This window comes from Macrobrachium nipponense, chromosome 28 (assembly GCF_015104395.2).
Source record: "Macrobrachium nipponense isolate FS-2020 chromosome 28, ASM1510439v2, whole genome shotgun sequence".
NCBI lineage: Eukaryota > Metazoa > Arthropoda > Malacostraca > Decapoda > Palaemonidae > Macrobrachium > Macrobrachium nipponense.
Window position 1 is genome coordinate 55767263 of NC_087217.1, and position 16089 is coordinate 55783351.

General features: G+C 37.0%; 1 protein-coding gene across 6 annotated transcripts in view; it reads right to left on the reverse strand.

Moving 5' to 3' along the window:
• The window catches only part of LOC135201753 (E3 ubiquitin-protein ligase TTC3-like), a 202299-nt gene that overhangs the window by 1494 nt on the left and 184716 nt on the right, over window positions 1–16089 (reverse strand). For 5 of the 6 annotated variants that reach the window (XM_064230982.1, XM_064230981.1, XM_064230980.1 and 2 more), the window contains one exon: window positions 3947–4029. In XM_064230982.1, coding sequence (XP_064087052.1) covers window positions 3947–4029 — 83 coding nt within the window. Of the gene's footprint in view, window positions 1–22; window positions 167–3946; window positions 4030–16089 lie in introns of those variants that run through there. The other variant, XM_064230984.1, reaches the window with a different exon arrangement.

The window sequence follows — 16089 nt, forward strand, 5'->3', positions numbered from 1 at the left end:
TGATATCACTATTGAAAATGAATCAGTGGACGCTATAGATAAATTTGACATTCTAAAATAATTTGAATTTTTCCAAACATCTAAGCTGCTGCTATCACATGATGTGTTTGATACAGTGTTGGAATATTGAAAACCTATAAGTGCTCCTGTTCCCTCTTACATGAATCTGTAATATCAACATAATGGAAGATTAGTTTTTTGGGTGCATATTAATCAGTTTAACTTGTGCAAGAAACTTAAGATCACTGGCTGCAATATAAAACCTAAATTATTTCAGAAAACTATGGTATATATTTTCTCATTGCCCCATAACCCCTTGTATTGATCAGGGTAAAAAATGCAGTTTAAAATCATCTTAGCACAAACCTTCTTAGCAAAATCTAGAATATTTTAGTCAATAAAAGGTAGCTTTTAAATTAAGCAACATAGTTAAGTTTTTAAATTAAGCAACATGGTAAAGTTTCAAGATATTTTTAATTTTTGCTAGATATACAAAACCTTGTCTTTTATATGATTACCTTCAGTGGCATAGCAGCTTTGTAAAAAGCTCAGGTGGCATGATATGAGTTTGACACAGCAAACTGATATATGACATTATTGAATAAATATATTCAATATAAGTTTTTCTTACCTCTTTCTTCTTTTTCTGGCATTCCCAGGCAAAGTTAATTTTTACAGCCAGCTAAGAGGAGGCCAGAAAAAATTATATAGTGAAAGGCAGAGAACATTGCAACTGGGGATTGACAGGATGCTACACAACATCCAATACTACCAGAAGTACCTCACCACAGGGATGCCTCAAAATTATATTTTTATTTTATAATAAAATTAAGTTTTATAAATATACTTACCTAAAAAAATAAAATTGTTTTATAAATATACTTACCTCGTAATTACTTTAGCTAACGATTAGCCTCACACAGCATCCTAAAAGAAGTTATACACTATTCAATTTAAGGCAACACCTTGTACAGTAGAACACCAGACCTTGACGCTAATCCATTCCAGAAGCAGCATCGAGATAAGATTTATTCAAGAGCTGAATCAATTTTTTCCCATAAGAAATAACAGAAAATAGATTAATCTGTTCTTGACCACCAGTTATTACCCTAACCTTGCCTTTTTACACAAAGCATTACACACAAATTACAATTAAACGAAGTTAACATATATAAAAAGGTTAATTTGGTATTTTTAAAGTATGCTGTATAAAAATAACTGGCCTACGCCCAATGCAGCAGTATTACCGATGGTTGAGTGCCATACGAAGTGCTGTGGGGCAGGCACAAAAATTGTTGGTAATAATAAAATACTAAAAATCAAGTCTAATTATTACAGCAGATGAATAAATATTAAAAAGCCGAATCAAGTCTGTTATGACAAACTTAAGAAAAATGCCTACGTTACATCAGCAGCTTGTGGCATGAGCAGACGTAAACAAACCATGTCACCAGCCCGGTGGTGGTTGTTGTTCAACAACCACCAGCCCAGTGGCCTATCGTAGTAATAGTATATAAACATTGTTTATGCTTGGTATCAATTTATGGTAAATTTCATAAAGTCTACTGGAATACTGTTTGTAAAATCACTTCAAAATATCCTGCAATACAATGTTATATTAAAATTGTATTTTCCATATATGCCTGTGACATCACTATTGGAAGTAGATCCCCATGAATGTATTCTTTCAAAAATGGAAAGAATCCCGACATTAAGGATAATTGGGAACTATCGATATCGCAAAAACCATAATGCAAATGGTATATCGCTCTGTTCATATTATAATATGGTAATACATGAAATATGATTAGAGTAAAAGAAAATTGATTAAAATGATAATTATTCTCAATGCATGACTACTATTACTCGACTTTTGCTAGTGAATATCTGTCAGTGTAACTTAATCGGGGGTAACAGTATACTCCACCTTCCACGAAGAAATTCAGCATTTTAGAATTACAGATGAAGAGATTGTAAAACTGTACCAACATAAAGAACCAAATCGAGAAACACCCAATTTCCAACATCATTTGCCATAACCATTGAGCGTTCATTAAAAGTTGCATTAAATTTGTCACATTGTTAAACCTTGTTGATTCTCAACAGTGGCTTCTAAAAGTAAAAATAAAAAACATTTTCAGTCATTCTTCATGCAATGGACATCTGAAGAAAGAATCCCAGTAAACTGAAGCTTCATGTTATAGCCAAGGCTGAATAAAATAAATAACCGAGCAGGCGAAATTGAAGTCTGGAACTGGCGAAATCACACTTAATTCTTATAATCTGCAAGTTTTAAATCCAACTCTATAAATTTACAAGAAAGCAAGAAAGGTATCACCAAATTACATCTCTTCTAGCAGCTAATGGCAATCCGTGATTTTGAGAATGTAAACAATATCAAATGCAAATGGCATAGGATGACAATGTTTAAATTCTGTAATACTTTCAACTTTTTCAAATCATCATTTTCTCCAGAAAATATTTGGGTTAATAAAGTTTTTTGGATTTTAGAATTACAGATAGAGATTGTACACCTGTAACAAAGTGGGATCTTGCTCATCCTAACTTTTAATTATGGTGATTTACTGTAATTACAGTTGTTTTGTTTACACTATCAATAGTTGTGTCGCTAGTGCTTCACTTGAATTACCTATGGTTTTTACCATTATTACAGATGTATTGTATTGATAGTTGTGACAGCAATTAACTATTGGCACTTCACTTTAGGAGTTAGCCTATAATTAAAAATCTCTCATGATTTAAGGCAGTCGCATGAATGCCTCTTTCACCATTTTCAATACTCTCCTTCTCAAGTTAAATTGTGGTTCTTACTGTTTATCTCTTCTGCTTGTCTGCAATGGCTGTCTTGGGACCAATGATTGAATCAAAGTAGTAGTATAGAAAGCCACAAAAACAAAGGAAATGCCTCTATAACCGTGCACAACTTGCTCAAAACAATAGCAGCAGAGCGAGCAGGCTTTAAATGACACATGGGAACAGTGCCATCTAGCAAATCAGATTAGGTAAAGTTCTAGAGGCCTATCCACACGAGTGGGCCTGATCGGCGTGCTCCAGGGTTGACGGGCAAATTCTGGTGGGCTTACCCGTGAATGTTGTCTACACTGGTGAGGCGATGGAGAGGTGGGCATACCCAACGATGCCAGTAGTGTGTTCAGTGCGGTATGATAAACATGGTGCCTACCGCAAAGAAGTAGTTAGTGTAGCATGATAATTGCTTTGTGTGTGATGAAAAAGAAGAGGATATGGTGCAAAGAATGGCTCGGTAAAAGAAACCTATATGGTTAACGTACACTTGCCAGGGTCGAAGCTCAAGCCATCGAGCACCACCATGGTGATTTTGCTAAAAGACCCATCGAGCAATTTGACAGTTTGCCCCTCAAGTGTGCCCGTTAGAGGGGAGGTCCGCCGATCAGGCCCGGTCGTGTGGACAGGCTAGTACAGTTGAGGATTGGGGCTCTACTGTATACAAATAATTTTTTGTCATTGATCTCAGCCTCACAAACATCAAGCCCCAAACATTTGGCTAAAATAGGTCTACCTAAGAAGGGGATAACACCACCACAATTTAATCATGAAGTACTTATTTTAAGTAAGAGTTTGCAGAAATGATCCAATTCTTGACTGATAAACAACGTTGTTGTTTAATAAGCATGATTAAATTAAACAGATACTTAGCACTACAAAGCATTTCCTGTCATGATTTTTGGCATGTGGTATTATAAATTTTCTACGCTGTAACACTACTGGTTTAATTACAATGTCCAGTTTCTTACTTTACAAAAGGAACAGTGGTAGACAATGAAAAATTAACTTTTTCAGGAGCATATGACTGGTATTATTATTATTAATTTTCAATATATGCAATTCTTTAAAAGTACATTTATTATTACAATAGGGCTCCAATTAATGGGAAAATCATAATCACCTTTTATTATGAGACCTTAATTGATGGGAAAGTCTAGGATGAGTTGCATGTTCTGCTCCACCATTGTCACTGATGACTACATTCTGAAAAACCAAAAAAGGACAAATTTTTTTAACTAATTTGTATTTTTCATAACTTACAAACATGAGGTCTTAACATTAGGATAAATACTCAGTGCCAGCTGGAAACCGGTAAAGTTTAAAATAATTGTGTATGCAAGGGAGACTATTGGCACCTGTGCTTGGTCACGAGACATGTGGAGCCACCCACATACCCTTCATTAACTCGTGACCCCGTTAGTTATTCTTCCAACCTAGGTTAGTTGATAGAGGGGTGGTTAGAGGTGGGCCTTTGTATGTTAAGACCTCAGGTTTGTAAGTTATGAAAAATACAAATTAGTTAAAAATTTGTCATTTGTTCATATACGGAACAAACCTTTGGTCTCAACATTAGGATAGACTTACTCTTGGTGGGAGGTAAGTACTATTAACCAACTGGGAGTTTGCCACCTTTGATCAGTTTTCTGAATACCAGAATTCTACGAAACAACTGACCGGTATTTCCGAATCTAATACATATATGAATATCATAGAGTCAGACTTCTGGGTTTTTACACAATGTCATAGTTCATTGCGTCCGAAGAAGATAAGAAGATCTGTTCTGCTAACAAACCAATTCATCCACTCATGTAGGTTTGTTATCATTCCTCTCCCCCTTGCTAAGAGAGGAATGTTCTGCTACTGATAGGTATCTTACTGATACTAACCCTAACAGTATGGCCACTTCACTCACCTGTGCCTTGTCCGTTCCAGCTTATGATGGTACTCTCTTCTTACTGCCCTAAGTAAAGAAGGAGACAGAAGTTTTAAAAGAAAAGAGGCCAGTTAACTCCTCCATTTCACATTTATACCATCATCTTAGACAAGATACCAACTGACCCGCCAGGGGTACTGGATGAGTTACACCATTTGTTGAGCAGCCACCAAAGGACCAAGGGAAATTGTGTCCAAGGACCTCTGGGCAACCTTATATATATATCTATATATATAATATATATATATATATCTATATATAATATATATATATTATATAGGAAATTGAAAGTGGTTTTCATAACAAAGAACCCACTCTCAAATTTCAAAGAACAGACAGACGCCTCCTTAAAATTGCACAATTTTGAGCTTCAATACAGTCACAGACCAACCATCACGACCATTTTAACAGATATGTACTTGAATGCCAGAAGGCCCATATTCCTCTGATGACCTTCTCTACTGTATAACCTCATTGGTACAACTTGACAAACAAGGAGTAGGCCTCTGTTTGACCTGTTCCTTTAAGTCTTCCACCTTAATGCTCTAGGTGATGTAGTTCTTTCTATAACCACAGAGTACTTTGACAAGTCAAAGCCGGCCCTGCTGAAGGTCTCTTACACACACACATCGTACTGAGCATGACTAAGAAATGTATCTGTCATCATGACCTGTGCTGCATTGACTCATTATCCCGGATTCCGGGGCCAATTGGAACTGATATTCTTAACTACTTTTGAGTCTACGTCAAAACCCTGGTTATTGAGTACTCCCACCATACCAAGGTCAGAGGAAGACCCCCATCCACGGTCAGTTTCCTGTAACGTGACTGATGTATGTGCCTGGTGGTAGTCCGTCAAGTCTACTCTGATAAAGAGTATGTTTTCACTTATCATATCGGAGTTCTTATGTGCCCCATCCAGTTCACTGCTCTTGATTCATCTGAATAGTCAGTGTGAATAGATATTCATATGCCCAATCACCAGTCGAATGTATATCACCATGTGTGCAAACATGTAATTACAAATTCTTCCCTCTGTTCTGACAACCTCTCCACCAGATCATTGTGTACTGACCGAATGCCTTTAATGGACAGAAACGTCCACTATACAGGCAGTCACGGCCAAAGAGTAATTCTGTATATATGAGCCAATGACCTTTGGAGTCGTGTTACGTCCGAGGTGACACTCTACACCCAAAAACTTAGAACTATTAGTTCGAAAGGGGATACTGGTCAACCTCCAGACCTTGAGATATTAATTCTACCTATCGGTGGTGCTTCTTCTCCACATGAACCTGGTAACAATGATTGTGCTACGATAAGCTCTATCAGTCACTCATCCTGGGTCCTCCTTAATTACTGGAACCCATCTTTCCATTCGGGGCATGGCATAACAGGTAGAACCTAGAGTTTGCGTAACCTCCAGGTTGTTCCCAGTATCGCAAATGGAATCCTCAGGCTCCTCGAAGGGTGAAACCCCTGAGACAGCTATTACATGGGTTTTCCATTATACGAGTTCCTCTCTGGACGAGTTGTTTGTGCACTCATCTGCCAAACCGGTGGTCTGAGGTCCTACTCCCATCTTGGCCAACGCAGAATCAGAGACTTATTTCTGGTGATAGAAAATAATCTATCGATATATTGCGGTTCGGATCCTACAATAAGCTGCAGGTCCCGAAGTCCATCCGAGATGTATTCTTAACTAGGCTAGGCTAGTATAGACTAGCTTAAATCTAGAAACTAAATGACTTACGTTAGGGTAAAGTTGTTCAAGAAAGTTTGGGCTATCCATGCCAGGCTACAACCACAACCTTCTAGGCTGAGGTGGTAAAAGTGCTTTGAATGGGTAGCCTAGACACTAGTTTATGCTCGGCTATACTTATAACCTTACTAATTTGCCCAACCTAAGATATTAAAGGCATGTTCAAGCAGCCAGACCATGTTAAGTCATCAGCCCACTGTTAGGCTAAGTTGACATGTATGACGGAACCATCTAACCTAAGAGTTAGGCTAAGCGGACCCGGCTAAGCTAAGAATTGTACCACTCAGTCTAACCTCCGGCTAAGCTAAGAATTGTACCACTCAGTCTAACCTAAGATAGTAAATGCAGGTTCGAAAACTAAACCGCAACCATTAGCTGGTCCAAGCCAGCACATACATACCCAAACCAGTTAATTCGGACAGTCTAAGCTAAGAACTACTACTCAGATTAACTAAGATAGTAGCAGTAGACTCAGACTGTCTGGAATAGGCTATGAATATAACCACTTGTTAGGCTAAAAGGTATGACCCAATTATCCTGGCTATAGCATCTTAAGTTACAAGTGCCCTACTTAGGCTTGGCTACCTTAAGTGGCGAAGAAAGACATTCACCTCTTCCTTTCGACTTAAGTTTCATTCGATTTCATCAAGAAGAATGGTTCTACAGTACTTTCGAAGTAACCAAGCTTTCGATTAACTTTAACTATTTATGTAAGAGTCGAAGCGTTTGGTCAATATTCTTAAAGGAAGAAACCAGCTTATACCAACAAGTATATAAAACATGGGAATTCTCCTTACCTGTAAAGGTTTGAAGTTTTCTGGAGTCAACCCAAAGTATGCTAATTCCCACCATTCAGGCTGCATACGATTACTAAGAGGTATCCATACCATTCCATCAATCCGTGCATTTTAAGTGTTGTAAAACGGACTCTACATGACTAGAACACGGTAATTCACACACTTTCGTATCCTTTTTCAAACCAAACACCATGTCAATCCCCGGGGAAGCATGCTGCCAGGTGTCTCCATGCTCCCCGAAAGGTTATTGATTTGACTAATCAAATCAATCCCCTCCTCATATGAAGCCAGAAACTCTTGGTTTTCTCTTCCCTTCGGTTCTAATGCACTGTGTTCAGCCACAGGAAACATTAACTCACTCCTACCCTCTGATAAACGTTCGGGTGCATCATGGCCGTCCGACCATACGGCCGCAGCATCTTTGATCTTTAATGGCCACTGATGGCTTGATCTTGAATAGTCAGTAGGATCTGAGAAGGTATCTATTTGCATACGTCATGGCTTTCCGACCATACGGCCACGGCATCTTTGATCTTTAATGGCCACTGATGGCTCAATCCCGAACAGTCAGTAGGATTTGAGAAGGTATCTATTTGCATGCGTCATGGTTGTCCAACCATACGGCCTCGGCAACTTTGATCTTTAATGGCCGCTGATGGCTCAATCTTGAAAATATTATAGTCAATAGGATTTGAGCAGGTATGAGAGCAATTTTATCATATTTCATTACTCTGACATCTAGAGTCCATGGAAAACGCTTGTAAAAACATCGGCGTATGTATCAAGTTCAGCAACGGCATTGTAGTCTCTCTTAGACTCTTTGTAGTCACCACTGGCAACCCCACGTTGGCTGCTAGCCCAGCGACCGTCGCCGCTTTCGCTGGTTCGGACTCTTGTAAATGGCTTTGTCCGATTGCTTTGAGCTTACAAGCCACTAACTTCTTGATTTCCTTGCTGATTGGGCTGTGACAGTCCTGGTTCGAAGATAAAGAAGAATTTACTCTTCTCTTCTTGTCCCGAGGATCAGTCACGAAATCTCGTATCCTCCAACACTTGACTTGTACACTCAGTGATGCCATCGAACTTAGCTATGACACCATCTAACGAAGAAGACGAATCACGCCTTTTCTTTTTGTCTTACTTAGCCATTTTTACCTCTAGATCCTGTTTATTCTTCATTACTGGGTGTACCAATGAGTCAGAAAGCGTATTAGGTTCCAGAGGCAGCGAAGTAAATCGAGAATCAGTAGGCTGTGACGTCATGACTACCGCCATTTGCAAGCGGTTTTGGCTACGACGTGAACACGCTTGATGGAAGCGTGAGGCTGTTTATGGTACTCTTGCAGCCAAGATCAAGAGACCCAACCTTCTGTGGCATTTCTACTTTACAAGGATGTGACAGTCCTGGCTCGAAGATGAAGAAGAAATTATTCTTCTCCTCTTGGCACAAGGATCAGTCACGAAGTCCCTGATTCTAGCCTTTTCTAACTCTTCACAGCAGCCACACTAAACTAACTTTCCAACATTCACTTGTTCGACAATTACAACTACTTCTTGTGCTTTCATATAATAGGGATTTAACAATCCTGGCTCAAAGATGGAGAAGAAACTTCTCCTCTTGGCTCTAGGATCAGCTACAAAGTCCCTATTTTTCCAGGATTGGCATCAAAGCCAGTCACCTAAGCTTGATGACGCCTAAGCGGAAGGATACAGAGGAAAGACTTCTCTTTCCATATGAGACTTATATCTCCTAAAGCTTGTAATTTCTCTCAAAAACAATGTGCATTAAAAAATCTCCAATCCGAAAGCATAGTTGTAAAGTACTCTTGTACCTCGAAATGAAAATGGAAGCATGTCTTCATGTAGGCCGCAGTTGTGAAGTGACGTCATGGCAGTCGCCATGTTTATGACGTCACTGAGCATCTCGAATACGAAGCCAGCAACCTACCAGAAGTGCAAGGTTGTTGATGTTATTCTCGTAGGCATAGCAACCCGACATTAAAGGCTGCCTTGTTGCACTAACTGCTTCTTTACAGATGGCGACACATCCGACCGCCCTTCAGTGCAATCAGGATAAAAGGGACATCCATCACGTTGGCCCCTAGATGGCAATACGACTTTATACATCAAACTAACTGTCCTTCTTGGGTTGGTTCTCCTGATAAGCCTAACGTTGACCACACACCTGCATCCTCTCTACCCACGTATCTGGAACGAAAACAAGATGGCGATGCACACCTCTCCCCGCAGGGGAAGGAGCACAATTAGTCATAATTACTTCCCAAAGCACATCCAGATACATCAAGCTTTGGATTACAAGCAATCTATATGAATATGCGATATTTCAAAGCACTGGTAACGAATTAATCGTACCTTAAGAGTTTCTTCACCTACGACTTACTACACGATGAATACTTCGACATCGAAACCGTCAAAGAAAATAACAGGGCGTTTATCTGCTTCTTGTGATATCCAGGAAGTCTCGCAGCATGAGAAGGCTTCATGTTCACATACCAGGGAATTCCAAACTACAAATTGAAAACAACAGGGGGCAAACTAAACCGGCTTTAAAAGGACGGAGCAAAGCACGTCCTCACTTAAAGGCTTAAGAAAATAACTAACGGGCTCACGAGTTGATGAGGGGTATGTGGGTGGCTCCACATGTCTCGTGACCAAGCACAAGTGCCAATAGTTCCTTGCGTACACAATTATTTTAAACTTTACTGGTTTCCAGCCGGCGCTGAGTATTTATCCTAATGTTAAGACCGAAGGTTTGTTTCGTATATGAACAATGATATTTCCTGTTATCATTATAGAACTCAACCAAACCACCTAAAAATACTTGACTTTCATAATGCTGGCCGAAAGGGTATACCACTGATACTGAAACATAAAATTTTATAAAACTGTAGTTTCAATAATTGGATAAACCACAAAAAGAAAATTCTGACAAAATATCCTTAACCAACTATTTTCAAAACTAGATACATATTCACTTTTGGTTAAAGTTTGTCCTTTTACTGAAAATATGGATAAACTGTCTGTGCTTATCATAAACAGAAAATTCTTTAAAACTCCAAAGGATAAAATTAAAAATTATAAGTATGAGAAATTATTACAGAAGAGATAGGTAATTTATGATGCAGATGACACATGGATAATGAAACCAAGTAGTTCTTTAATATGACATCGTAACATCATGTAGAAAACTGCTAGTATTACAAAGCTGATGAAATACTACATTCACACACAAAGGAACACAAAACATACTAAATTTAAATAAGGCTTTTCCAGTGTTGAAAAGAAACCGAATTATGCATATGAACTGGGTGGGCAATTTTCATTGTAATATAGTTTTTACAATTCTGTAGCATTTGCAAATAGCATGTTATACTTCTGCCTCTCAATTTTGGAAAAGATGGCTGACCATGAGCCACACAAATGACAGATGTACTTGCATACCTCAGAACGCCCATGAGCCTCCACAAGCTATAGTTATAGCCTACCCTAACCTTACTCATAGTTTGTTGGTTTGCTCAAAATAATTTGGTTCAGATCCCACAATAAGCTGTAAGTCCCGTTGCTAGATAACCAATTGATTTCTAGCCATATAAAATTATGTAATCCTTAAGGCAAGCCCTAGGAGAGCCGTTACTCAGCTCAGTGGTCCGATTAAACTAAGATATACTTAACTAGTCTCACTCCACAAGGTAGAGCAATCGGCCTATAACCGTGTATGTCACTGTGATCAGCAATTTCATCTTTAATCAAAAAAAAAAGCAGTGGCATCACTATGGCTCCCCAAGTCAGATGCTTGGTCACCCCCACTGAAATCCCCTTTGTAGGTAAACTTTTAACCCTTTCGTGGTCTACGGCACAATATAGTTATAGGTTTTTAAAACAAATGACATGTTTGTTCATGATATGTTGATCCAACCTAATGTTATCAACTTATGTATAAAGTGATTGAAACTAGTTTCAGTTTTGAATAACGGCAATGCAATTTACTACTCCTGCTGAGAGTTCATTTCCAGGAAGAGGAGATAAAGAGGGAATGGGATACATTGAATCTTGAAGAGATTTTGGAGGGAGGGTCATAAGTCTTTGGTGTTATTTATGATATGCACTATTTTGATATATTTACATGACAAGGATATTACTATACTATATTATACATAGTTGAAAATAAAAATTTAATAGACATTGGGCTAGTGTTGAATATAAGGTCGAGGAAATTTACATTACAGTATCCGATACATTTGAATATAGTACCAGTTGAAAATTAATTGTAAACTGAGCTCTCTAACTTAAAATACAGGTTTACTAATATTATTATTTTCCCTAATTCACATTTGAGAAGAGTACATTTTACTAATTATAGAATTGGTACATCAGTTTTGTGTAATTTTCTTTGGCCTCCCACCAAATATATTGGCCTCACCTAGTGAAAGGTAGGGATAATTTTTTTTCATTCTTACCCAATGTGCATTTGCACATCTCTCTTTTTCCATTGAAGTTTTTTTTTTCTTTTTTAAACTGACTGACCTCAATGTCTGCCTGGTCTGGGGTGCTGCATACTGATTTTTTAGCCAGGCTCTTAAGGGTTTAAATATTGTGGTTATACATTACTCCTGAAAAAAATTGCTGCTAAAAATCTAAAAAATCTAAAAACTTTATAAAACTAAAATATACAATGGTGCGCACTATATTTACCAGTTAACATTAACCTGATTTCTTATCCAGTTACATGGGCATATACGGCGGCCCGCGGTTAACGGCGCAATCACTCAACGGCGAATCGGTTTTACGGCGGTCGTCAAAAATATTCATTACAAAAATAAGGCATTTTAAAGGTATCTTTACGGCACAATTTTCAGTTAACAGCGCCGTTGTCTAACGAGTTCATACATTTGTAGACATGCCATTCAGACCATAAAGGTTATGCAAATTATATTAACAAATTTTATGGAGAGTTATTACGTAGGTATTAGGGTAAAATATATGCCTCTGACGCTGTTCTATGCCGAAAATATCGAGTTATATAAGTGCAAATTTAGCTATAGATGTGTCGATTTATAAATGTTCATGCTTTTGTTTAAAATGTGTATGAAAATGTATTACGTGAAAGGTATTTTTATTTCTGTACAGAAATATGATACAAGGGCATTTTTGAAACTGCCCTTCACGTTATCAAATACGATGTTTTTTCATGTTCTTTCTTGTGAGCCGCCGCCGCCTGCCGCTCTTCCGAAAATATTGATTTAAAAAAAAAGTGCAAATTAGCGATCAATGTGTCGATTTTATAAATGTTTATGCTTTTATGTTTAAATGTGTATGAAAATGTATTACGAATAGGGTATTTTTATTTCTGTGCAGAAATATGATAAAAAGGCAGCTTTTGAAACTGCCCTTCAAGTTATCGACTACGATGTTTTTTCAAGTTCGTTCTTGTATGCCGCCGTCTGCCGCTCTTCCGAAAATATAGTTAAAAAGAGTCCAAATTTAGCGATCGATGTGTCGATTTTTTAAATGTTTATGCTTTTAAGTTTAAAATGTGTATGAAAATATATTATGTAAAGGTATTTTCATTTTTGTACAGAAATAAGATACAAATTAAGGCAGCCTTTGTAACTGCGCTCCACGTTGTCAGCGGATGTTTTTTCATGTTCGTTCTTGTCCGCCAGTACCGAAAAATGCATTGTGTTATTTTATTAATTATGCATCTTTTCCATAAATCCTTTAAAAAGTTATACATTATTTCACTGTATCCAAGAATATTGTATGTATTCTCATATTATTGTATTTTAAAATACTACGGCAAATTTAAGCCAGTATTCCGCGGAGCAACCAATGTTGTGGTTTGAAATCAGCTGATGAATACGCGTTTGTTTCACCATAACGCAATTCTGAGTGAATGCTCTTGCTTATAATTAGCATAAACGAATATCTATATACTTGACTTATACGAGACAAAGTTATTTTTCCTTATACAGCGTGTTTTTAGGTGGAAATATATATTGAATGTGTCTCGTTGTGAATGTGAACTACTATTTTTTTCGTTAACAGATTACGTTGGCGGCATTGTTTATTGCGTAAAAAATGATGTGATTCCGTTCACAATAATCCTTTATATCATCGTAATACGAACTTTACGTTATTTATCTTATATCGGCGTGAAACCAACAGTAAAATGTGTTCTTTCAAGCACAGTAGTTTTGATTAAAATTATTTTATCCCAATTTTATCTACAGTTGTGTTTGATGGCAGACGTTTACTGCAGTTTTATCCTTGTTGCCGATGTACAATAATAGTCATTAGCAGCTTGAACAGTTTTCTCAGCTTCAGTTATAACTAGGTTTAAATTTAACAGTATATTTCCCGATTGATCTTTAATCTATATTGATCTCTGATCTATAGCAAATAAAGTTATTACATTAAGATATCTCAGTTCTATTCTATACATAACGCCATTTATAACAAATACAGTAATGTTGTACTGTAGTACGATGATTGAAATACAAGCCAAACAGATGTTATCCAGGTCGGTTGTACTTAGAAAAAAAAAAGTCGTTTCTTGTTCGGTTGTTCATGGCTGTAAACGTTCACGCAACGAGTATAACGTTAAAACCATACTTTCATCATTCTCTTTTGCTGTTATTGAACTTATGTAACTAAAAGATGGATAAAGTTAGGCCATTGTAATTTGATCTCTCATAAAATCGGACTATTGTAAGACTAATGATCGTAACCTGAACACTACAGCTACCTGTACACTGTATAAACTTTATTATATCTTTACATACTCTAGACACCCACATGTACTGTACAGTAAATTCTAAAGTACTATACTGCATAAATATAATTTTACTTATTGCGCCGTTGTGGGATTACGGAGCCTTTGACTGGGCTAGAGTTTCGAAAAAAGGTGTGCGGTGGCCGTAGGCTTTAAAATCGCTTGGCGTCGGTGGCCAGGAACGGAACCCCTGCCGCTAACCGAGGGTCCCCTTAATAATATAATAAATGTAACCGTAAAAAGATGGCTATTCCACAAATACAGGCAGCCCGCGGTTAACGGCGCAATCACTCAACAGCGAATCGGTTTTACGGCTGTCGTCAAAAATATTCATTAAAAAAATAAGGCATTTTAAAGGCATTTTTACGGCACAATTTTCAGTTAACTGCGCGCCGTTGTCTAACGAGTTCATACATTTGTAGAAATGCCGTTCAGACCATAAAGGTTATGCAAATTATATTAACAAATTTTATGGCGAGTTATTACGTAGGTATTAGGGTAAAATATATGCCTCTGACCCTGTTCTATACTGAAAATATTGAGTTACATAAGTGCAAATTTAGCTATGGATGTGTCGATTTATAAATGTTCAAGCTTTTGTTTAAAATGTGTATGAAAATTATTATGTGAAAGGTATTTTTATTTCTGCACAGAAATATGATACAAAGGCAGCTTTTGAAACTGCCCTTCTCGTTATCAAATACGATGTTTTTTCATGTTTTCTTGTGAGCCGCCGCCTGCCGCTCTTCCGAAAATATAGATTTAAAAAAAGTGCAAATTAGCGATCAATGTGTCGATTTTATAAATGTTTATGCTTTTATGTTTAAAATGCGTATGAAAATGTATTACAAATAGGGTATTTTTATTTCTGTGCAGAAATATGATAAAAAGGTAGCTTTTGAAACTGCCTTTCAAGTTATCGACTAAAATGTTTTTTCATGTTCGTTCTTGTATGCCGCCGTCTGGCGCTCTTCTGAAAATATAGTTAAAAAGAGTCCAAATTTAGCGATCGATGTGTCGATTTTTTAAATGTTTATGCTTTTATGTTTAAAATGTGTATGAAAATATATTACGTATAGGTATTTTCATTTTTGTACATAAATAAGATACAAATTAAGGCAGCCTTTGTAACTACGCTCCACGTTGTAAGGGGATGTTTTTTCATGTTCGTTCTTGTCCGCCACTGTTCCGAAAAATGCATGGCGTTATTTTATTAATTATGCATCTTTTCCATAAATCCTTTAAAAAGTTAAACATTATTTCACTGTATCCAAGAATATTGTATGTATTCTCGTATTATTGTATTATAAAACACCACGGCAAATGTAACTCGGTATTCCGCGGAGCGGCCAATTTTGTGGTTTAAAATCAGCTGATGAATACGAGACTGAGTTTGTTTCACCATAACGTAATTCTAAGCAAATTCTCTTGCTTCTAGTTAGCATAAACGAATATCTAGATACTTGACTTATATGGGACAAGGTTATTTTTCCTTATGCAACGTGTTTTTAGATGGAAATATTTATTGAATATGTCTCGTTGTGAATGTGAACTAATTTTGTTTTCGTTAACCCTTAAACGCCGAAGCGGTAAAAAAAAAATGTCTCCCGTGAGACGTTTCAGAGTGAGCACAGAAGCGGAAAAAATATATTTTTTTTTTTAAATCACAGCGCGCTTAGTTTTCAAGATTAAGAGTTCATTTTTGGCTCCTTTTTTTTCATTGTCTGAAGTTTAGTATGCAACCATCAGAATTGAAAAAAATTATCATTATCATATATAAATAATGCGATATATGATAGCGCAAAAACAAAATTTCATATATAATTGTATTCAAATCGCGCTGTGCGCAGAACGGTTAAAGGTAACAAGTTACTTTTTTTTTCGTTGTAATGTACACTAAATTGCAATCATTTTGGTATATAGCACGTTGTAAACGATAAAAGCAACACAGAGAAAATATTATCACAAAATAATGCAT